Here is a 26,250-nt window from a genome sequence, read left to right as displayed (position 1 = left end):
ATGGCATAAAATATTTTCAATTATTTCCTAAATGTAGAAAATGTACTTTAAAACTAATTTAAAAGTCTAACTAAAACATTAAGAAAAGTTTTAATTTCCATAAATAGATATATGTTTGCAAATGGTTACTCTCTAAAGAAGTATTCAACTGTTTATATATTTTTGCCATAGATTGACCCAACATTAAGAAAGCATCGAGAACAGTTGGTCATTGAAGTTGGACGAAAACTAGACAAAGCTCAGATGATTCGTTTTGAGGAGCGAACTGGATATTTTTCCTCAACTGATTTGGGTAGAACTGCCAGCCATTACTATATTAAATACAACACCATTGAGGTATTATACTGAGTGAAACAAATGCAAATATGTTTAATTTTATATGCACATACTTTCTAGACTTCAAAATGTGTTATTAATGCAAAATAATAAAAGCAAATAATATAACAAAATCCATTTAACTTATATGAATTCAGCAGTATACCCTCAGTAAAGACAAGAAAAAAAATAAAACTTCAGATACTCAGAAACCTTGTCATCCTATTCAATGTGTTTATCCCAAGCAATATACACACCAAAGCCTAAAAAGTCAAGGCACATTTGCTTATACATGTAACGGTTTTCAGAAAACACCTCATGTGCTTACTAACTTTTCCCCATCTTTCCCCAAATAAACTTCTATTTGTATAGCACTTTAGATTTCTTTAAAATCTTTAAACATATTTTATCTCAGAACTGTGATCTGGTTGAGATCAGTCCAACAAATTGTCTCTAGCTTTTCACTTCTTCCATCACCTATTCACATCCACTCATTTTGTCAAAGTAACTTTTTAAATTTGTTCACTTGCTAGTGTGTTACTGCCACTCTATATCCTAAACCTGTTTGCAGTTCTTTTGCAGGAACTTTAGCCCTTCTTTAGCATTTGTCTTCAATCTATGTGCCCTTTGACTGATTTTTTTCAACACAGTTTTCTGATTTTCTGTATGTCCTCACTATTAATATTTTGAGAATTTTCGGATTACATATTTTCTAGATATACATCTCTGAATTTTTTGATACATGATCAGCTTAGAATTAGTGAACTGTGCAGATTTCCACATGGCCATGCTGAAAATAAGCAAAAACCAGAATCTTATGAGCTTTTTAAAGGTGTCTAATGTAAACTTTATTAACTTTTATTCATCATCCATCTTTTTCCTGCTAAAGATCTTCTATAGCTAATTATGTTCTAGGAATTTTTGTTTTGGTCTTTGATAAATTTGTTGATATTTATAAAGCAATGACTTTAAGTACTGTAACCAGACATTATAACTGCACTTTGTAATTTATAGTCACATTTTTAATTTAAAATATTTTAAATGTTTTGATTTTAATCAAATATAACACTTACTTTGGTAGACCTTTAATGAACTCTTTGATGCTCACAAAACAGAAGGTGATATCTTTGCCATAGTCTCCAAAGCAGAAGAATTTGATCAAATTAAGGTAAGATTCTTGAAATTTGAATCAAATTCATACAACATGTATGCATTCATTCATTTATAAAAGCTTCTCATTAATTAATACCATATAAGCTGTATGGCACATCACATTTGGAATATCAGCAATGTTCTTTATTTATCAATAAGACCCACTGTCCTAGATTATGCTATTACACCATACCTAACATCATTCTTTGTTCTGTACTCCACATCAAATAATTTAAATTGGTTTTGCAGTAATGAAACTGTTGAAGAGTATAGTATGAAGATTTTGGTTTGTTGCAATATAAGGCTCATGGAAGAAAATGTAAAAGTACCTGTATGATTCAAACCATAGATATGAGTATTTCTGTACCTGTATTAATATTTAATCTTATTAACAGTGAAAACTTTAATACTTTGAATCATAGTACTTCACGGCTTTAAGCTATGAATGTGTTATACCATATAAAAATATATAACTATAATGAATGCATTTGAAGATAATTCAAGTTTGCTCTAATCCAGTTGTCCAGAGGTTTTACTCTGGTCAGATAAAATATGAAATCTCATCAAGTCAAGGATAGTGAGGTCAGAAGATTTAATTTTTTGGCATATCAAATTTTTATATGTCAATGGCGAATTTAATATTGGTGATGAATAATAAAATGTAATTGTATCAGCCTCAAGATCATTTCATATTGCAGTTTTTTAGCTACCTGTGGAAAAATTATTGTTATTTAACTCTATGAAAGAAAAGTGCTGCTTTATAGTAAATGGAAACTCTTACAAAGCATGCAGTGTATTTAATTTCAATGTGAAAAATTTAAATAAATCAGCCCCAAAATTTCAATAAATACATTGATTCTTCTAGGTCAGAGAAGAGGAAATAGAGGAGTTAGATGCCTTATTAAGCAATTTTTGTGAACTCTCCACTCCTGGAGGTGTAGAGAATAGTTATGGGAAAATAAACATCTTACTTCAAACTTATATCAGCCGAGGAGAAATGGACAGTTTCTCCCTTATATCAGATTCTGCGTATGTTGCACAGGTAAGAATCTTATTCCCTTCCCTTTTCTCTTCCTTGAATATCTTTAGAGGACCAAGGTGCTAATTCATGCTATGCTATGAATGTATTGCTTTGTGACATGCTACCAAACCACCATTTTACTTAGAACTGGTTCTGCTAATTTGTAAATCTTTTATGTAATCTGTGCTCATAAAACAAGACTGGGGATGAGATTTGATGGCTGATTTGGCTTTTCTTGGTGTTGATGTTGTTTGTTATAAAGTTTTAAAATGATACCTGATTTTTTTTCTACTTTAAATGATGAATTTCATTTCTTTTACTTATAAAGTAAAAGAATATAAAGTACTTATAAAGAGAAAAGTTAAAGAATATTGCAAGCATAAAGAAAAGATTGTGGAACTTTTTTAGTTTTACCAAATGTTAGAAATAATAATATTTTAATCATTAAATAAGGCATAGTAAACATATTTCCTACCATATGTTCAGTGTAATAAGTCCCTGGTTTTACAAAAGTAATCTCTCCTCTCTACTGTTGAAACTTAAAAATNTAATAAGTCCCTGGTTTTTACAAAAGTAATCTCTCCTCTCTACTGTTGAAACTTAAAAATTGAGGACAGAAAGAAAATTATTCCCTAAACTACAGCTCATTTAATTTATAACTTTTAAAAAATACCATGGTATAAGATGTTGAAATATTTGTGTTTTTATATTCAAGCCCTCATGTGAAGTAAAGTAGGTTATGTTTTACCCTATTCCTTCAAATGAAAGATTTCCCTTCTAGACATACTTTTAAAAAAACTTACTTACCTATCAAGGCTTTTAATTTTATTTTATTGAGTATTTCCTTTTATAAATTAAGAATAAATTAAAACTTCATTTTATTTTAAATATGGAAATGATTCTGCTGTTGTGTTGTATTTGTAATTTTGTTCAAAGACTAAATATAGAAAAGAATGTTTGTGTTAAATGAATCACTGTTAATAGCCGTGAGTACTTAGGAGAGCTGTCAACATGGAATATTTACAAACACAAACCAAGACATATTGGTAAACATTTTGAATGAATGTAGTAATTTAATCAGTGTAACCAAGATACCAGGTGATGATTTCATAAATTATATAAAGTTAATATAGATGTAGTGAAAATATTTATATATTCTTTAAACACTATAGCTGCTATAGGAATAATTGTTTCTAGTCTCCTTTGTTTTATATGTTTTTCTGTAAAGTAATATAATATTGTCATTTTATATTTTCTAATATTTTATCTTCTAATATTTTATATTGAAATAGTTAATCATTTAAATAAAAGGTAAAGTTTTACTGGGTTCTGGATGAATAATCTGGCAACATTTCTGCTTGCTTCAAGATTATGAAGATATTATCAGAGACTGACATAAGAATTGCTTACAATGTAAAACTTTAATTCTCTTCATGATTGGTATCCAAGAAGTCAACTTCTGATTAAGGATATCTCAAAGCATCCCTGGTTTTTCTTAAACAACCATTATAGATTTAGCGTCCCTGAATGCATCAGATAAATTATATTTTATTACATTTTAAGTTTAAGCTATCAGTAATTGAACAACTACTCTCTCAACTCTGTAAAATGGTATTTTCTTCTATATTTTTTAAGCTTTCTGTTCTCAGCCCCTAAGGTAAACCTGTAGCTCAAATATTCTAGGATTCTATTTAAAGGCTTATGCTTAACTTTTCTAGACTGTACATGTTATAGACTTATTTTCAACCAATTTATATCATTCCAGATTAAAATGTCCTGTTTGTATCTTGTCATATGGAATTTCTCCTACTTCTTTTAGTTTTGAGGAGACAACTGTAGATCAGTAATATTAAAATGATATACTTTCAAAGACAGTTGGGAAAATTAGCCTGATAGTTTTTTATAAGAACAAGTGGGAATGAGGTAGGAAAACCTATTTGATAGATACAGTAATCAAAATTTTATTTATTATTCTGTGGACCTTATAAAGACCCATTCAGTCATTTTTAATGGATATCAGAACTGTCCTCATACTTCTATCTACCATTTTGTACTTTAGTTTCTAATACTGAAACAAAATAGTCAAAGTAGTCAAAAGGCAGTGCATATCTTATATAAAATGTGAAATGAAAGCCCTTAACTCATCTGTCATTTTTGACCTCATAATTTTAGGCTGGATTGTTTGTCTGCCATTTGAAATATTTTCGGTTTTGTATGTCTTGTTTGGATTTTAACCAGATTGAACATTCTTTATTTTCAAATACAGATGTTATTGGATATTGGAAGGTATCTTTAAGTTCATTTAATAAATAATCTTTAATAAAACAATCTGCAAAGTTAATGATAGAGGAGTGGAGGCAAAATAAATGGGAGCTAGCTGTAGAAATGTGAAGAAAAAAGACTGCATTCATTATAACTTTCTATATGTCTATTAATGAAGTTATCCTCAGACCACTGAGTCTAGAATCTCAGTTATATTTGGAGTCCTTTAGTCCTGGCTGTGAGTAGATGCTGTGACACCAAGTAGCTGTGTGACCTTGGTCAAATTTTTTACCTCTTTGAGCCCTAGTGTATTCACCTATAAAATCATAATATCAATATCAATTAAATACAGTTTTTGTAAAAATTAAATGAGGCAATATATGTAAAGCAAGTTAACATATTGTTTGGTTTATAGGAAGCCAATAATATGGCCCTTTCATATGAGTAGCTAATCAGTATTTCATTTGTCACCCTTCTCTCATTAATTTTTTTTCCCTGACTGGATCCCAGTCTTCCTTAATCCTCTAAATAGCCTTGTAAATTTAATCATTCCACTATTCATCTAGAGGCATCCTTGTCTGTTATAGTCAGATGCCTTAACAGCCTCCTAAATATTTTGCATGCCTTTTGTATCTTCCTACTTTGTTCCTGTTTGGAAGGTAGAACTTTCTAAGAACTTGGAAATACAGCTTCTCCTCTGAGAGTAAGCAAGTAGCATCCACATATAAAGGATAGGATTATTCTTATGTAGAAATAATAAGAATAATTAGGATTATATGCGAAAAGATATGCCCCACAATTCAAGGATGCAGCTTGACTTGCACTTCTTTTCAGAGTGAGTTTGAATAATAAATTTATTGACAAATTTAAAAGCACATTGGGTATAACCACCAATCTCCTCCTATTATTTTTTAGAATGCGGCTAGAATTGTCCGTGCTCTTTTTGAAATTGCTCTGAGGAAACGTTGGCCTGCCATGACCTACAGGCTCCTGAATCTTAGTAAAGTCATTGACAAGAGGCTTTGGGGTTGGGCTAGCCCTTTGAGACAATTTTCAGTCCTACCACCACACATCTTAACAAGATTAGAAGAAAAAAAGCTTACTGTGGATAAGCTGAAAGACATGAGGAAAGATGAAATAGGTAAGAAGGAAGCGAATATGTTTGAATGTATTGTTTTGTGCAAATAGAATATGTTGCTAGATGTAAAAGAAGGTATTGTGAATTTACACATTAATCAAAATAAAAATTTTGCCATATTTATAAATATTTTCATTTATCTAAAATCAAGCAAAATCTCTTCATATTCAAGTGAGTCTGTTTATAGTAGTTTAAACACTATCGTAGTTTTAAGAACCCTATTAATAGCTAAAGAAACCTTGATACTGACTTTAAAAACTGTGAATTGCTAATTCAAGTTAACTATTACAAAATATTCAAACATGCCAGGTCAAGAATGTCAGCTATTCTACATAGCAAATCATAAAACAAGCAATAAAATCACCTTCTCTGAAATCCCATTTACAAGTCAGATTATATTGCTTTTTTCTGCCTGGACACATTTGTTCTATGTGATATTTTTCTGCAGGTCACATTTTGCATCATGTGAATATTGGACTGAAGGTCAAACAATGTGTTCATCAGATTCCTTCTGTTATGATGGAAGCATCCATTCAGCCCATCACAAGGACTGTCCTCCGAGTGACACTCAGCATCTATCCTGATTTCACTTGGAATGATCAGGTAGAAGTGGAAAACGCCTATATTGATGTTAAACAAAAATGTCTGTACTACAGGCTCAACTACATCTGTTCCTAAGGCATATAGAAAATCCTCTAAATGGAATATATATTGAGGATTTATGTAAAAAATTATAGCAATTAGCCGAGAATGGTGGCAGGCGCCAGCTACTCGGGAGGCTGAGGCAGGAGAATGGCGTGAACTCGAGAGGCCTGAGCTTGCCATGAGCCAAGACCATGCCACTGCACTCCAGCCTGGGTGACAGAGCGAGACTCCGTCTCAAAAAAAATAATAATAATTTTTAAAACTTACAGCAATATTTACTCTCATGCTCGACAAAACCTTGGTGTATTAGTAATATGTCAACCAGTGAGGTTCCTTCAAAACATTCAGGAAACCTAAATTTCAACAATGAACAACAGTTTAGTGGATTCAACTCCATAGAGACTTTGCTATATTAGTTCTATCTTTTATTTTCTCTATGTTATCTTCATTTTTGCCATGTCTACTTTGTCATTTTAGCCTTCCAAAAAATTCAAGGTTTTCATGGTAAAAGAGCCATTTTAAATCTTGATGTCTCTTAAATTAATATTCTTTCATTTTTTGAAACATTAGACTTGTAGAAAAGTATTCTATATTTTCCCCCGATCACCTGTTTCTTTCCTGCTGAGACTACTTCCTCCATGATCTCCAAAGACTGATGGATTGCCATAATAAATAGATCTTTCTCAGTTATTTTCTTTACTTCTCTGAATATTTAACACCATACAGTTTTTCAAAATGTTCATCCTTGATTCCCATCATGTTTTTGTTTGTTTTAATTCTTTATTCTCTATTGATAGCTTAGATATTATTGTGTATATAAAGATACACACCAGATTCTCTTTTTATTCAATCAATATCTTTTAAAGATCTATTTTTTTACTAGTTACTATGTTAGAGATTGTAGTTACAAAGGCAAGTGAGGCTCAGTTCTTACTTTCAATAAGCCAATGGGGGAAAACAAGTAAATCACTATTAATAGTATAGCAGTGCCTATTTTGCATGTTATTGTAAAGTTCTAATTAAGTATCTTCTGCATTACCTGATGTTTATAGATCTTTAATGTGAATGAATTTTAACAGTATGCTCTAAAATTACCCAACCTTGATTTTAACCTAATTCTACATTGGTCTTAAAGTGTCTAAATCTTTAATTTCTTTAGTTTCCTCAGTTATAAACATGTATAATTATTATAATAATAATAATCCTTTTTATAGAATTTTCATTGGGACTAGATGATACAAAATTATATTTAATATTTCTATAGATATAAAGTTTAACATAAATGTAAATTTATAGTTACCCATAAACTCATACTTGAAATTTTATTTTAATAGACTATTTTGAAATGAGTGGAAGTTTTGCTTTCTTACACTGTCTCCTACCAGTATCTGTCATAAATCTGCAGTTTGATTTAATTCATTAGTAAGACAGAGTACTTAATGATTTTAATAGTTATCTCTCTCAGGCACAATGCTGTTGACTTCAAGATTGGAAAACTTGAGTTGCCTCAAACTGAGTTGAGGACTAACGTATATTATCTTTTATAATAAAAGGTCCACAGGTAGAATAGGCCCTAAGGATGGTTGAGTCTTCTGTTTAACGATGTCATTCAAGGACCAGGAACTTTTCACCCATTTGTTCTGCTGACACTTGTGGATATTTCTCAAATGTTTTCATGATTTATTGTTTGCATTAAACAGAGCATGGGAAATACATCCCCACTTCTCCAGCCCAGAGCATGGACCATAGACCTTTTCTTCTGTCTAATTGGGCCAGTATTTGTCATGTGCCTCCGCCTTACCACAGCAGTTGTGAGGGGAATCCCATGAGCTGATTGACTTATGCCAATCAAAATTATCCCAGAGGATGTGGTCACTTTTTCTTGAGTCACATGAGGGAGAGATGCATGCTGAACAAGATTGGGTTTCGCAAGGAAGAGCGAGTGAGAGAGAGAGTAAGAGAGAGAGAAAGACATTGAAATGGATAAAACAAAATACAGTATATCTATCCAATGGAATATTATTAGACAATAAAAAGGAATGAAAGCATTGATGCATGCTAAAACTTAGATGAACTGTGAAACCATCATGGTAAATTAAAAAATCCAGTCACAAAAGACTGCATATTATATGATTTTATTTAATTGAAATTTACAGAATAGGCAAATCTGTAAGGAAAAGGTAGTGACTACTAATGGGTACAAAGTTTCTTTTTGAGGTGGTAAAAATGTTCTAAAACTAGATTATGGTGATGGTTGTACAACTTTGGAAATATTTTAAAATTATTTAACTGTATACTGTAAATATTTAAATGAGTAAACTTTGTAATATAAATTATGTATCAATAAAGCTTCTAGAGTGAGAAGATTGGATGCTATCCCTTACTTGAGTTATGATATACTATTTTTCTTCTAGGTACATGGGACAGTGGGAGAACCTTGGTGGATTTGGGTAGAAGATCCTACAAATGATCATATTTATCATTCAGAGTATTTTCTAGCTCTAAAAAAACAAGTAAGTATATATATGTGAATATATCCTTATTATTTTGCTATTGTAAAAAAAATTTATACTAACAATTTCTGCTTTTCTCTGTAATTTTATAGTACAATTAAAACTTTATTTTATGTTTTAGTTTTCTGTTGGTTTTAAAAGAATACAGTGATTAAATGTTATAGTACTGGTATATTCAATGTGATCATGGTTTAATAAATTCAGTTACCAGTCATGTCCCACATAGTGACATTTCAGTGAACAACGGACCACATACACAACAACAGTAAAATAGTAGACCCTTAAGATTATAATACTGTATTTTCACCTACTTTTTCTAGGTTTAAATATGTTTAGATACCTACGTACCGTTGTATTATAATTGCCTAAAATATTCAATACAGTAACATGCTGTATGGTCACATGCTGTATGAGAGCAATAGGCTATGCCATGTAGCTTAGATGTTTAGGAGGCTATACCATCTGGTTTGTCTGTGTACACTGTGACGTTCTTAAGACAAAATTGCCTAATGACACATTTTTCAGAATTATTCCTGTCATTAAGCAATACATTACTGGATAATCTTTACCATGGTTTAAGACATGGGTTCCAGAGGTGTGGAATATGAAAATAGGCAGGATAAATAATAATCTTAAGGGTCACATGCACAAAATACTGAATAGTATTAAATTAAAAGTGTTTCTTCTAAATTTCTTTATAAATCACAAGACAAAGACTCAATTTGATGGTATTTCTTTAACTGATGCCTCATTTGTAATTTCTGTTTTTATCAAAGAGAAAGAAAACTTCAGGTAAGAGTCTTGAGTAGCCAACAGTAGAATTTCAGAGCAGTGTTTTGTATTCACTGCTTTTGCCTTCTTGGTTACCTTCTATTTGTACCAAGTGATTCCAGTATTCCACTTTAGGTACTGATAGAACTTAACGAAAAATATTAAGTAAATAATATGGTAATTTGGTATGGTAAAAATCATGAAGTTATATAATTGAATGAATGATGTTTGGGAAATTCAGTAGTCATATTGGTAACTTGTTAATACATGATGATATGCATATGTAAATAATATAAATTGGGCATAAAATTTTACCTTCTATCAAGTATCCTCAGAAGGGCACCATGCACAAGTTTCTAAAGTTTCTGAATATTTCAGCTATTTAGAAATTCAAGATACTTTGTCTTTAGTATATCTTGTAAAGATACCATTATCTTAACAATAGACTAATAAGGGCTTTATGCTATTAGAATATCCTTATTTATTTTTGACTTTATTTCATATTAGGTCATTAGCAAAGAAGCTCAACTACTGGTATTTACAATCCCTATTTTTGAGCCTTTGCCTTCCCAATACTACATCCGAGCAGTGTCTGATAGATGGTTGGGTGCTGAGGCAGTATGTATTATCAACTTTCAGCATCTAATTCTACCAGAGAGACATCCTCCTCATACAGGTAACATGGTGAATGCTGATTTGAATCACTGATTTTTCCAAAATGGTTGTTTTAATTAATGTTGAAAAATGTCTACGCCTTATAAAGTTTTACTTATAATCATTATAACTTCTCTGTAACTCCCTTTTTATTTCATTTGTTATTAATCATTTAATCTGTGCTCTCTGTAAAACTTTTATTTTCTCCCTTGCATTTATTCCAGTTTACTTAAACTTATTTCTAGTATGTTAAATTAACTAACATACCAGTGAGTTATGGGGAATTTTCCCCCATCTTTAGTGTTTCTACACCAGAAACAAAAAAGCTAATATTAAGGAATCATATTATGGTATCACTATGGAATGGATTTCCATATACCTCAAGTGAGTTTGTGTCCTGCAGATAACATATACCCTTTATATTAGTTTTATCCCTCTGCCCTAACATTATAAAGGGGTACATGGTAATCTTCAACATCATATAATAGTGTTTTTCACTGTCATACCTTGTAAAAATCCATTTTAAATTTTGATGACATGAACAAATACTTTTTTATTTTGACTTAATATAGAAGCAGATTTTCAGGAATAAATCTTTACAATGATACTTTTAAGTGCCCTATGAAATACTCTATTTCCAAAAATCCTAAACTAATCTGTTAATTAACTAGTATAATAAGTTTATTTCTTCTTTTCAGAATTCATAATTGATGAGTATTGATTTTAAGAGGGCCTTAATTTATAGAAAAATGAAAGTCCATATTTTTTCTCAGATGATTCTTCCAAAGAGAAACCCTTTGTCATTTTCAGAATAAAATGTAGTCCTCACTACTTTTAATGAACTCATTATTTAGCATTCCTTTGGGAATTGACACAGGTCTTAACGTGACTTTAAACTTTGCCATTTTTGTCATATGTGTACCTTATTAATTATCTTAGCTTATTTTAAAGAGAGATACTTTATACTACAGCTTAATTCCACTTTGATATCTTGGCAGAACAGAACTAACAGGCTTGTCAACATAGAAAAATAATGAGATTGTAGTATCTAGTGATCTGCTCATTGAAGGGGATCTTTCTAGTCGTCTTTCATCAAATGTGCTTACATGTAATATTCAGGATCTCAGAATAAAATAGATAAAAAATGGTGCTTTAATGTAAAATATCATCTTCAAACATCATTAATCTTTGAGCACAGCACTTGATCTTAATATGTGTTAGCATTATATTTCAATGTTCATTTAATCTTTTGTCTGCCAAATGACCAAGAACGTATCACCCTGTTCATATAATTAGCTGAGTTCTGACTACATTTTTAAAAACAATAAATGTTCTACTATAACATCTCAGTTGATATTAGACATATACAAAGTAACCTCAATGATTCCAGGGTCTCTTTGAATATATAGTCATACCATTGAGCCCAAATGAGCCAAGAAAAATCTTCATCTTTCACTAATATAAAGCATCGTAATTTAACATCATCAGTAAATATGCAATATGCACAGTTTATTTTTTTTTTTTTAGTCTTTTTAAGAGCATATCTTAGCTTTGATTAGCATTATAAGCATTAACTTGCAATGCTTCCCCTCCTTCCTTCTCGATTTTTTATTCATTTTATTTTATTTGTGAGACGGAGTTTCACTCTTTCGCCCAGGCTGAAGTGAAGTGGGGCGATCTCGGCTCACTGCAAGTGAGCAGCACCCGCCAGGTTCAAGTGATTCTCCTGCCTCAGCCTCCCCAGTAGCTGGGATTACAGGCGCCTGCCACCGCGCCCAGCTAATTTTTGTATTTTTAGTAGAGACAGGGTTTCGCCATGTTGGCCAGGCTGTTCTCGAACTCCTCAGGTGATCCATCCGCCTCGGCCTTCCGAAGTGCTAGAATTACAGGCTAGAGCCACCGCGCCCGACCTCGATTTTTAGTGCTTCAGAAAATTTAAGAAACTTACAGTCTGGTATAGAAAGCATGTCATTAGCCCTCAGTTACCTATGTAATTAATTGAATAGAGCAGTAGGGAAAGGATAATTTTTTAAATTAACTTTTTGACTTTTGAATACATTTTTTAAGAAGAAAATTTGCCATACTTCCATTTTGAAACAGTACCCTGAACATGTGACTCAAGGTACAGACTACTGTGTTACCTTACGGATTATTTCTTCTTGTTTAAATTTGAAATGACTGGATTTCTATTTCATGAAATAATCTTGAGAGTAAAGCTGCCTTCTGGTTTTCTAACGGATACTTTCTGGATTATGGAGAATATAAGGTCTGTCGAATTCAAGGGTGTATTACTGTTTCTCTAAATCATTTTATGTTTCTAATTCCCTAGGCCTCCCATCCACATAGTAAGAAACAACTAAATCTAGTTTCTAGGTTTTCTCAGGGCAGTTTTTTTTTACTAAGTCATGCTTTGTTTTAAAACTCCCACCCTATCTTCTACCTGGAATTACCCTAAATTCATTTTACTTTCCATTGACAACAATAGTTCACTCCACTTCTCTTGCTTGGTCAGTGTCTAACAGAACAAAGGTAATTTGTTGTTAGTAACCATTTCAGTGTTGAAGTCTGCAAATGGTTTTAAATTTTTTTTGCCAATTGAGGCAGATTTAGGTTTTGTTCTGTAACATGCATATACTTGTTATTCAAATGACTTTCCTGATTGGGAAAAAAAGGATGTAGCATTATAGTTGGCTTATATAGGGCACTCCCCCAGAAAAGCATCCAGTATGTGAATATGGTAAATGTGATTATTTGCGTGACATATTTGTTGAAATGCCAGATCTGTAATGGGTATATAAGAATTTGTGTTAAGCTTTTTCTCCCCGTCTAAGGAACTAAGGATTACTATAATCTATTCTTTACAATACAATATTCAGTATTGTGCATGTTTTTCAATTATTGTATAGCCATCCTGTTGGGTCTTTTCAGAATTACTGGATCTTCAGCCTTTACCAATCACAGCTTTGGGATGTAAAGCATATGAAGCCCTGTACAACTTCAGCCACTTTAACCCTGTACAGACACAAATATTTCATACACTGTATCACACGGATTGTAATGTCCTACTTGGAGCACCTACTGGATCGGGAAAGACTGTTGCAGCTGAATTAGCCATTTTCAGAGTCTTCAACAAATACCCTACTTCAAAGGTCTGTTGAAAGAATCATATACCTACATTTAATTAGAAAAGACGTTCATAATCTCTAAACTAGACAGTTATAAATATATTAGCAGGGTCCAAAGAATAGATTTGTCACTCTCAGTGAATTTCGCAGGGGACCAGATCAGTACAGATACACCGTGAAGATATCATGGGTTTGGTTACATACTACCACAATATAGTGAATGTCACAATAAAGCAAGTCACACACATTTTTTGCATTCCCAGTGCATATAAAAATTCGGTTTATACTATACCATAGCCTATTAAGTGTGCAATAGCTAAATATATACCTAGCTAAATTTGAAAATACTTTATTACTAAGAAATACTATTAATCATCTGAGCCTTTGGTGAGTCTTAATCTTTTTGCTAGTGAAGGGTTTTGCCTCAGTGTCCATGGCTGCTGACTGATCATGGTTGTGGCTACTGAAGGTTGGAGTAGCTGTGGCCATTTCTTTAAATAAGACAACAATGACGTTTGCCACATTGATTGACTCTTCCTTTCATGAAAAATTTTTCTGTAGCATGTGATGCCGCCTGATAGCGTTTTACCCACAATAGAACGTCTTTCAAAATGAGTCAACCCTCTCAAACCCTGACACTGCTTTATGAACTAAGTTTATGTAATATTCTAAATTCTTATTGTAATTTCAGCAATGGTCCTAGTGTCTTTGTCATCAGTAGATTCTGTCGAAAGAAATACCTTTTCTTTGCTCATCCATGAGAAGCAACTCCTCATCTGTTCATTTTATCATGAGATTGTAACAATTCAGTTATGTCATCAGGCTCCACTTCTAATTCTAGTTCTCTTGCTGTTTCCACCACATCTGCAGTGCCTTTCTCTACTGAGATCTTGAACCCCTCAGTCATCCATGCAGGGTGGAATCAACTTCTTCCTAACTCCTGTTAATGTTGGTATTTTGATCTCCTCCCAAGGATCATGCATGTTCTTAATGGCATCTAGAATCGTGAATTCTTTCCAGAAGGTTTTCAACTTAACTCTGCCCAGGTCCATCAGAGGAATCACTATCTATGGTAGCTATGGTCTTATGAAACATATTTCTCAAGTAAAAAGATAGGAAAGCCAAAATTACCCCTAGATCCCTGGAGTGCAGAATAGGTCTTATGTTAGCAGGCATGAAAACAACATTCATCTCTTTGTACATCTCCATCAAAACTTTGGAGTGTGATTAGATGCATTGTCAATGGAGCAGTCACATTTTGAAAGGAATCTTTTTTTCTAAGCAGTAGGTCTTAACAGTGGGCTTAAAATATTCAATAAACCATGCCCTTTAGTAGTAAATATGCTGTCATCCGGACTTTGTTTTTCCATTTATAGAGCACAGACAGAGGTGATTTAGCATAATTCTTAAGGACACTAGGGTTTTCGGAATGGTTAAATGAGCATTGGCTTCAACTTCAAGTCACCCGTTGGATTAGTCGCTAATAAGAAAGTTAGCTTATCCTTTGAAGCTTTGAAGCCAGTCATTGACTTCTGTCTACCTGTGAAAGTCCTTGATGGCATCCTCTTCCAATATTAGGCTATTTTGTATACATTAAAACTCTGTTGTTTATTGTAGCCACCTTCCTCAATTATCTTAGCTATATTTTCCAGATAACTTGCTGCAGCTTCTGTATCAGCACTTGCTGCTTCACCTGGCACTTTATAGAGGTGACTTCTTTCTTTAGACATTGTGAAACAAGCTTCAAATTTTTCTTCTGGATTGTCCTCACCACCCTCAGCCTTCACAGAATTAAAGAGAATTTGGAGCTTGCTCTAGAGTAGGCTTTATGTTATGGAAATATCGTAGTTGATTTGATCTTCTGTCTACACCTCTCAAACTTTCTCCATATCAGGAATAAAACTGTTTCACTTTCTTACTATTCATGTGTTCAGTGAAGTAGCACTTTTCATTTCCTTCAAGAACTTGTCCTTTGCGTTCAAAACTTGACTAACTCCTTGGTATTAAGAGGCCTGGCTTTTGGCCTATCTCAGCTTTCGACATGCCCTCCTCCCTAAGCTTAATCATTTCTAGCTTTTGATTTAAAGTGAAAGACATGCAACTCTTCCTTTCACTTAGACATTTAGAGGCTATTGTAGGATTATTAATTGACCTAATTTCAATATTGTTGTGTCTTAGGGAAGAAGGAGGCCTGAGGAGAAGGAAAGAGATGGGGGAACAGCTGGTCAGTGGAGAAGTTAGAACACACACACTTATAATTAAGTTTGTCATGGTTTTTTTTGTTGTTTTTTGTTTGTTTGTTTTTTGAGATGGAGTCTCGCTCTGTCGCCCAGGCTGGAGTGCAGTGGCCGGATCTCAGCTCACTGCAAGCTCCGCCTCCCAGGTTCACGCCATTCTCCTGCTTCAGCCTCCCGAGTGGCTGGGACTACAGGCGCCCGCCACCTCGCCCAGCTAGTTTTTTGTATTTTTTAGTAGAGACGGGGTTTCACCATGTTCGCCAGGATGGTCTCGATCTCCTGACCTCGTGATCCGCCCGTCTCGGCCTCCCAAAGTGCTGGGATTACAGGCTTGAGCCACTGCGCCCGGCCATTTTTGTCATCTTATATGGTATAGTTCATGACACTACAAAACAATTACAATGATAACATCAAAGATCACTGACCACAGATCACCATAACCAGTATAATAATACAAAAAAAGTTAGAAATATTGGTAGAATTACCAAAATGTAACAGAGGCATGAAGTGAGCACACACTGTTGGAAAAATCAATAGAATTGCTATTGATAGAATTGCTCAATGTGGGTTACCACAAAACCTCCAATTTGTAAAAAACAATATCTGCAAAGTGCAGTAAAATGAGCTATACCTATATTAGGATAATTTGCAGCAAGAAAATTTACCTTAAACTTTGTAGTCCTCCAGTTGAATTTCTAATGTATGCAGTGGCACACACACATCCTTTCCTCATTGTTAGATTTCTACAATTCATAGATAATTTCACTCTGAGAAACCCACTTCATAGGTATAGTTAAACAATACAAAATAATTCATAATCAAATCTTTTCTATATGAAGAAAATGCTAGTGCTTTAATTAATATAGTTTGATTATACATATTAAATATAGAGTAGCTTTTATATGACTTCTACAAATGGCCATGATATTAATTAATATTAAATAACATTACAAGTCAAGTAAGTATTGCTTTAAAGCTTTCTTGAAGCATAATTTTTAACTCTTTCCTAATATTTATTATTTTAATAAAAACTATGCATATTTAAGGTATCCAATGTGATGTTTTGATATACATTGTCAGGTGATTACTGCCATCAAGCTAATTAACATACCTATCACTTCAAATAGTTATCTTTTTTGTGGTGAGAACACATAAAATCTGTTCTCTTAGCAGATTTCAAGTATATAATGCAGTACTATTAACTATAATCACGATGCTATATATTAGGTGTCTAATACTTACTCATTCGTCATAAATGAAACTTTATACCTGTTGACCAGTGATCTCCTCATTCCCCCTTCCTCGCCCCTGGTAACCAATATCCTACTCTTTCCTTCTATGAATCCAACTTTTAAAAATTCCATGTGTAAGTGAAATTATGCAGTATTTTTCTTTCTATGTCTGGCGTATTTCACTTAACATAATGTCCCCAGGGCTCATCTATATTGTTGAAAAGGCTGATTTCATTCTTCTTTAAAGCTGAATATTTCATTGTGTGTGTGTGTGTGTGTGTGTATATCACATATATATACATATATATGTATATATTATAATTTCTTTATCTATCTTGAGACATTTAGATTGTTTCCATATCTGGGCTATTCTAAGTAAAGCTGCAATGAACATGGTAGTGCAGATATCTCTTTAAGACACTGATCTCATTTCCTTTGGATATATACCCAAAAGTGGGATTTCTGGATAGTTCTATGCTTAATTTTTGAAGAACCTCCAAATTGTCTTCCATAATGGCTACACAATTTACATTACCACCAATCATGTACAGTAACAGTTACCTTTTCTCCACATCCTCACCTACATGTGTTTTTTCTTTTTTCTTTTCTTTTTTTTTTTTTTTTTGTTTTTTGAGGAGATAGGGTCTTGCTGTGTTGCCCAGACTGGCCTTGAACTTCTGGGCTCAAGTGATCCTCCTGCCTCAGCCTCCTGAGTAGCTGGGACTACAGGTTTGTGCCACATGCCCGGCTGTCTTTTGTCTTTTGATAATAGCCATTTTAACAGGTGTAAATGGATGTTTTATTGTGATTTTAGTTTTCATTTCCTTGATGATTAGTTATGTAGAGCACCTTTTCATGTATCCAGTGGCCATTTGTGTGTTTTCTTTGGGAAAAAAATGTATTCAGATCTTTTGCCCACTTTTAATTGAATTATTTGGGTTTATTGAGTTGTGTAAGTTTCTATTTTGGATTGTAACCTTTTATCAGATACTTAGTCCCTGCTTATCCCCAGGTGATACATTCCGAAACCCTGATGGATGCCTGCAACGTGATAGTATTGAACCCAATTGGGTAGGGGGAAGGGAGGGATAAGGAGAGAATTGTTAAAGGATTCAACATTACAGCTGGGTAGAATGAATAAATTCTAGTGTTGTACACGACTGTAGAAGGACTGTAGTTAACAATAATATATAATATGGTTTCACATAGCTAGAAGAAGGATGTTGAAGGTTCCCACCACAAAGAAATGATAAATGTTTGAGATGATGGATAGGCTAATTACCCTGATCTGATCACTATACATTATATGTATCAAAACATCACTGTGTATCCCATAAATATATGCAATTATTATGTGTCAAGTAAAAACAAATAAAAAGTAAAAAAAGAAATGGTATAGTAGTACAGTACTATATCCTTTATAAATATATATTAAGAAAAGTGAATTAAAATTTAAAACCACATTTTCATTCATGTTTTCACCCACAAATTTAATACCTTTTCCATCTTAACTAAGCGCTTATCATGTACTGTGGCCATAATTTTTGCACTTTAAGGTGCAGCATCAAAACTGGCACAAATTTCTTTTTTCTTTCTTTTTTTTTTCTTTTTTTGAGATGGAATTTTGCTCTCGTTGCCCAGGCTGGAGTGCAATGTCGCAATCTCAGCTCACTGCAACCTCTGCCTCCTGGATTCAAGCGATTCTTCTGCCTCAGCCTCTCAAGTAGCTGGGATTACAGGCATGCGCCACCACACCCAGCTAATTTTTGTATTTTTTTTAGTAAAGACGGGGTTTCTCCATGTTGATCAGGCTAGTCTGAAACTCCTGACCTCAGGTGATCCGCCCACCTTGACCTCCCAAAGTGCTGGGATTACAGGCCCGAGCAACCGCATCCAGCCTGGCACCAATTTCTTGTGATTTCCTTCTTATGATTTCACAGATAGAATGTTTGTTCTTACCATAGATCTTAGCAGTCTCAGCATATGATTTTTTTTTTTCTTTTATTAAGTCAAGAACTTTCATCTTTTCACTTGAAACACCTTGCCTTTCTCTGGCAAATCCGAATTGCCAGCATCACTACTCTTGTGCTTTGGGGCCATTACTAAGTAATGTAAGGGTTACTTGAACAAAAGCACTGTGATACTGCCACAGTCTTTCTAGTAAACAAGACAGTTACTAAGTGACTAATGGCTGGGGAGTGACTACAGCCTGAATACTCTGGACAAGGGGATGATTCATGTTGCAGGCTGAATTGAATGGGACAGGTGAGATTCCATCATACTACTTAGAAGGGTACATAATTTAAAACTTATGAATTATTCCTAGAATTTTTCATTTAACATTTTTGGGCCACAGTTGACTACAAGTAATTGGAAGCATGGAAAGGGAAGGCACTAAGACAGAACTAATGTATATGGTTTGCAAATATTTTCTTTCATTTTGTCGTTTCTTTCATTTCACATTGTCTCTCTGTTGATTTTATTTATTTGTTTATTTTCTGTGTAGAAGCTTTTTAGTTTGTTGTATACCTATTTGTTTATTTTGCTTTTGATTCCATTTCCCAAAATCATTGCCAAGACCAACATTGAGGAGCTTTTCCTTATGTTTTCTTGTAAGAATTTTGTCATTTTAGATCTTATATTTAATTATTTAATCCATTGTGAGTTAATTTTTGTATGTGGTATATGGCAGTAGTTCTTTTACTTGTGAATATACAGTCTTCCCAACATCATTTATTGAACAGAATATCTTTTCCTTATTGTAAGTATGCTTCAGGCCCTTGTTGAAGATTAGTTGGACCTTGGATGTGTGGGTTGATTTCTGGGCTCTCTTTTCTGTTCCACTGATCTGTGTGCCTCTTTTAATCTCAGGTCCATACTTCCATACTATTATGATTACTGTAGCTTTGTAATATAATTTGAAAACAGGATGTGATGCCTCTGACTGGTTTTCTTTCTTAAAATTGCTTTGGCTATTCAAGGTCTTTGTGCTTCCTTGTGAATTTTAGGATTTTTTTTTTTTTTCTGTTTCTGTGAAAAATGTCATTGGAATTCTGATAAGGATTGCATTTAAACTGAAGATTACTTTGGGTTGTATGACCATGTCTACAATATTAATTATTCCAGTCCGTGAACATGGGATATCTTCTCATTTATTTGTGTTTTCTTCTGTTTCTCTTCAATGTTTTATAGTTTTCAGTGTACGGATTTTTTACATCTTTAGTTAAATTTATTCCTAAGTACTTTATTCTTTTTGATGCTATTGTAATTAGGACTGTCTTCTTGATTTTTTTTTTTTTTTGATAGTTTGCTAATAGTATATATTCTACTGGTTTATATATGTTGACTTTGTGTCCTTCAACCATACTGAATTTGTTTATTAATTCTAACAGTTTTTTTATGTAGTTTTCTTCTTGATTTTGTAAGTACATCACACTAAAATAGAAACATTTACAGAGATGTTGCGTTGGAATTATGGGCTAGTTTCTTCATCGTTTATGATTTCAGAAATGTTTTAACATCCCTTTGTAGTGTTTCCGAATTAGTTGCTTTTCTTCCCTACTTAACCCTAAGTTTTCCTACTTTTCAGTCTCTCTAATATGTGGTTATTGATCTCTAGAGACATGTTAATATAACAGTAGAGCTCTACTCTAAATTAGAAACATAAAAGGAATAAATTTTGTATAGGTTTGGATTACTATAGACCAGCTTTTATTTGTTTTTTTGAAACCTAAAGTGTACTAGTAGCATCTTCATAAAATCTGCATTAAAATTTAAACAATAGTTTATTTCTCTTCAAAGCTTCAACATCAGTACATTTATTCATGAGTTACATACAACTCAAATAAATATTAATCATAACAATAGAAAAGAACATTATTTTCATCAGAACCCTAATTTTCTCTATAATGTATTGTCTTATAATTTTTTTATTTGTTTTTATTATGTAGAATATAATTTCATAGTAAAATGCCTAAGGAAAATACCTCTGATGCTTTTTTTAAAGTAATTTAAATTCATCTATGTTAATATTTTTTATGAATGGAATGTTTGTGATGTGTTACATTTCTGTCTTAGTTTGGATAAATGTAGTTTAAGTTAATGACTTTTCCCATTGATTTAAAATTTGGGTATTCAGAATTGCAAGATATGTTTTAAAACCCCACTGTCATATTTTGACAAATTTTTTGGAGTTTACTTTTATTTGAAAATGCTATCACTATTTTCATAAGAGTATTTTTGGCTATTCTCCCCTTTTTAGGCGGTATATATTGCACCCCTAAAAGCCCTAGTACGTGAAAGAATGGATGATTGGAAAGTTAGAATAGAAGAAAACTTGGTAAAAGTAAGTTCTTACTTTCACTCAAAAGATACGCTTTGAATTGACTAAAAGGACCAGGAAATAAGAGTTGAATAAAACTGTTGAATGGTTTTACAGTGATTTTCATAGTGTTTTATTTAACTGCTGAATGGCTTTGCAATGATTTTCATAGTCTTTTATTTTAAGATATGTACCTACTATTAAAATATCAATATTCTCATTGTTTTAAGATTGAAAATGAAATCTCCTAAATTACTTAATGTGAGTACTTTTATTTGGCAGGATAACTTTTCAAAATATTTTCATTCTAAAACAAAACAAAAATAAGTTCTGTCTCTCTGTTTTTTTCATATTATGCAGAGTAGCTTCCAGAAACTGCTTGGAAGGCATTTTGCATGTAAATTATTTAAGAAAAAGCAGAAGTTCTTTGAAAAACATGTGGGGTTTTTTTCATTAATAATTTAATATACTGCAGGGTTATTCATTGCAGTATTATTTTTAATAGCAAAAGATTACAGAGAAATGAATTTCCAATAGAGCATCAGTAAGTAAATTATAGTACATCACACAATATAAAATATTGTATTACTCTGTAGAAAAAAAAAAACTAAATGAGTTATTTTTATATGGAAAGAATGATCTCCAAAGATAATGTAAAACAAAAAAAAATTAAAGTATCCTAGCTTATGTTTTTGCAAAAAGATAAAGAATATGAATATGTGGTTATTTTCAGAATGAGAACTAGCTATCCATATGATAGGGATGTTATAGAGACTATTCCCTGTATTCTTTGAACCATGTGAATATATTCCATATTCAAAATAGCGTATAAAATGTAAATCTTTAAAATAAATGAGAATAAGTAAATACTCTATGAACATTATGCTCAGAGGAACCAGTTTTGCCCTTTTTCTTTTCTTCCAAGTCTTAACACAGATAGAAATTATATTAGACTGGGTGTGGTGACTCACGCCTGTAACTTTGGCACTTTGGGAGGCTGAGGCAGGTGATCATCTGAGGAAAGGAGTTGGAGACTAGCCTGGCCAACATAGTGAAATCCCATCTTTACTAAAAATAAAAAAGGAGCTGTGCATGGTGGTGTATGCCTGTAATCCCAGCTACTTGGAGACAGGAGAATCACTTGAACCCGGGAGGTAGAGGTTTCTGTGAGCTGAGATCAAGCCGCTATACTCTAGCCTGGGTGACAGAATGAGACTCTGTCTCAAAAAAAAAAAAAAAAAAAAAATGAAACGAAATTATTTTAGTAATTACTTAATATTTGGTGTTAGCCTAGAGCTAATCCTATGTAATTAGGAATTCTTAGGTAATTCCTCTAGATCTACATAGGTTTTTCTTTTCCTTTTCTCTCACTATATGACTGTGATCTGCTAAGAATGACTTGGTACATATTTGCTCTGACTTATCTTGTTTTCATCCTAATACGTTTCATTTTGGTATAAAATCTATAGAAAATTCCAATCTAAGGAAAGAAATGAGCTTGCACACAATCTAAATTACACATAATTTTAATTAAATTTACACATAATCCTAAATATTCTTAATGAATGCCTTTTTTGTCTCCATAAAGTAACACTTTCCTTCATTACAAAAAAAATTTATTCCAATATAGGGACAAGGGACTTTATAAAATCACCTAGGATGGAGTTTCTATAAACATAATTAAAGCAAAGTTAGATATCCTTGCATATCTGCATAAAAATTAGATATGTCAGTGATTGGAATTTATATGACCTTCATTTTATGGCAAGCAATTTTCTTAGAGTTCTTAAGAAATGTACATTTTGGACTCAACTTGGAAAATTTCAAAAATCAAAGGTAGGTAAAGTAATTTTAAGCCTTATAAAATTTTATTTTAAAAGAGATAGATTTTTGCATTTAGAAGGTCGTTTGTTACCTGAAAATGTTCTTGGTTCATTTTTATATTTGCCTCCAGAGTTATTGAACTAACAGGGGATGTGACTCCTGATATGAAATCCATTGCCAAGGCTGACCTTATTGTCACTACGCCAGAGAAGTGGGATGGAGTCAGCAGAAGCTGGCAAAATAGGAGCTATGTTCAGCAAGTCACTATTCTCATCATAGATGAGATCCATCTGCTTGGTAGGTACCACTGTATCTAAAGCCAGTTTACAAACTTTAACTTTCTAAAATGTTAATTATTAGTATTATTTTTAATTTGCATGTAATAATCATGTATATTTATGGGGTACAATGCAATTTTTTGATATATGTATATAATGTAGAATTATTAAATCAAGCTAATTAACATATCTATCACCTTACGTATAAATTGGGGTGAAACATAAAAAATTTTCTCTTAGTGTATTAATCTGTTCTCACATTGCCATGAAGCAACACCTGAGACTGGGTAATTTATTTTTAAAAAGAAGTTTAATTGACTCAAGATTCTACAGGGTGTACAGTAAACGTAGTAGCTCCTGCTTCTGGGGAGGCCTCAGGAAGCTTTCAGTCATGACTGAAGGTAAAGCAGCAGAGAGCTTCTTACATGGCAAGAGCAGGAACAAGAGAGCGAGGTAGTGGGGGAGGTGCTACACACTTTTAAACAACCAGATCTCATGAGAATTCACTCACTGTCATGAGAATAGCACCAAGAGGATGGTGCTAAGCCATTTAGGAGAAACCGCCCCCATGATCCTATCACATCCAACCAAGCCCCACCTCCGACATTGGAGATTACAGTTCAACATGCAATTAGGAATTTTACAATTTAGTAATTTTGAAATATACAATATATTATTATTAACTGTTGTCACACTGCTGTACAATTGATCTGACAAACTTACTTCTCCTGTCTAACTGAAACATTGTACCCTTTGACCACCATCTCTCTATTCCCTTCTCTTGTGACTCTAACCCATGCCCCTGGAAGTAACTACGTTTCTTCTCTTTACTTCCATGAGGTCTTTTTTTTTTTAATTCAACATCTAAGTGACATCATGCACTGGGAGTGGGATTGCTGAATCCTTTGGTAGTTCTATCTTTAGTTTTCCTTTTTTTTTTTTTTTTTTTTTTGGAGGAAGCTACAAACTTTTCCTTTTGTGGTTGCAATGGCCAACACAGACTTGTTAAATGATTAACATTGATTTTTCCTTATTTTCTAGGTGAGGAAAGAGGCCCTGTTCTAGAGGTCATTGTATCTCGAACAAATTTTATCTCATCACACACAGAAAAGCCTGTTAGAATAGTTGGACTGTCTACTGCATTAGCTAATGCCAGAGACCTTGCTGACTGGCTCAATATTAAGCAGGTATATAGAAGATTGATAAATTATGCATTTATTTAGTAGTGTGACTTTGATGATTCCTTTAAAGCAATATAATAACATTATAAAATTCAATCTAAAAATTGAAAATGGTCTCTCTCTCATATTTACTCTAGATGGGCTTGTTTAACTTTCGACCATCAGTACGCCCAGTTCCACTGGAAGTTCACATTCAGGGCTTTCCAGGTCAACATTACTGTCCTCGTATGGCTAGTATGAACAAGCCTGCATTTCAGGGTAAGCTTCAGATTCTTGGAATAAAATAGTAACCATTGTTTATGGTAGCTATCAAATGTCTTCTAATTGGTGTTCGTTTCTTTGAAAGGATGATACTGGTCCAGCTTCTACAAATATCTCAAACTGTTTGTCTCAAATGTTAAGGCATGCAAATGTATGTTAAATTACCTATTGAAAATTGGAGAGATTTCACAAATGGTAATGACTTTGTAGAAAAATAAAAGTATGTAATTTTAAAAAGTTATCAGAGTTTTCTTAATATTAATCAAAGTGTTTTATGATAGTAGCTTGAACAAATGAGAAATGGAAGCTACAAGTCAAAACATCTCATAATCATTTTATGAGAAATCATAAAACTTAGAAATTTCATTACTTTAGTACAGTGCTTCTGTTTTTAGTTTTTCCTCTTCTAACAAATTAGGCAAGCAAACAGGAAAGATTTAAGAATAGCACTCCGATTTTATTGAAACATGTTTTATTTGGGCTGCATAAAGAATATTTATTATATCAATTAAAATAACCTCAAAAATAAATTCTCAAATGTGAACTGCTGTTGACTGTGTGGTGACAGTTGTGAGGTGACTTTTTAGCTGCTGTAATTAGCCTTATGACAGAAGCAAAGTATTGATTGTGAACTAGAGACCAATTTTGGCAGTTCAGATTATTTACACCTCCACAGAAGCATTGTACAAAATCACTAATGAACAATAAATCTGCCATGAGCCGTTCAGCCACACCTGTTCTTTCAGCAGCAAAAATCCATTAAATGTTGAGGCTTAAAGAAAGACAGAGATCCATTTATATTTATGTGTACAAATGATACCAATATTGTACTAATATGTGTATTTTAAATGGTGTATCTCTAATATGATTTATCAAACTTTATCATTTACATTTGATAACATTCTGATAAACAATAAAAGAATGAGAAATAAATGAGTTTATTTTCATAATATATATTGTTGAAATTGTGTATATCTATATGGAATGACTGCATACCATTGATGGAAAGGAAGCATTTGTGTTGTATAAATCAATAGTAAATAACTAAAATACTTACACTTCCGTAGATATGGTATCAGCACAGCAGCTATACTTATGTACTATTTATTATACCTGTAGTGATTACTATATTTCTTTGAGTTTAGAAATATGATTGTGTGATAGCTTTATTTCTCATAGTTAGAATGTAAATAAAGTCAAGGTCATGTCAACATTTCCATTATAAACCTTGTTTCCCAGCCCATAAAAAGAAATTCTGCAGCTCACATTTCAAACAAGAAATTACAAAGCAGTTGAACTTTTATATATAATTTTACATGT

General features: G+C 32.8%; 1 protein-coding gene across 1 annotated transcript in view; it reads left to right on the top strand.

The window, feature by feature from the left end:
- Positions 1-26,250, top strand: part of ASCC3 (activating signal cointegrator 1 complex subunit 3) — a gene marked incomplete at its 5' end in the record, with an annotated part of 187,260 nt that overhangs the window by 35,326 nt on the left and 125,684 nt on the right. Inside the window, 12 exons of the mRNA XM_017889813.1 lie at positions 172-336; positions 1,397-1,483; positions 2,333-2,509; positions 5,666-5,891; positions 6,337-6,491; positions 8,948-9,046; positions 10,325-10,493; positions 13,400-13,620; positions 21,327-21,414; positions 23,343-23,507; positions 24,530-24,675; positions 24,807-24,927. Coding sequence (XP_017745302.1) covers positions 172-336; positions 1,397-1,483; positions 2,333-2,509; positions 5,666-5,891; positions 6,337-6,491; positions 8,948-9,046; positions 10,325-10,493; positions 13,400-13,620; positions 21,327-21,414; positions 23,343-23,507; positions 24,530-24,675; positions 24,807-24,927 — 1,819 coding nt within the window. The remainder of the gene's footprint in view (positions 1-171; positions 337-1,396; positions 1,484-2,332; positions 2,510-5,665; positions 5,892-6,336; positions 6,492-8,947; positions 9,047-10,324; positions 10,494-13,399; positions 13,621-21,326; positions 21,415-23,342; positions 23,508-24,529; positions 24,676-24,806; positions 24,928-26,250) is intronic.

This window comes from Rhinopithecus bieti, unplaced genomic scaffold (genome assembly GCF_001698545.2).
Source record: "Rhinopithecus bieti isolate Rb0 unplaced genomic scaffold, ASM169854v2 scaffold_18624, whole genome shotgun sequence".
In the NCBI taxonomy this organism is placed as follows: Eukaryota; Metazoa; Chordata; class Mammalia; order Primates; family Cercopithecidae; genus Rhinopithecus; species Rhinopithecus bieti.
This window is presented reverse-complemented; position numbering and strand designations above follow the sequence as displayed.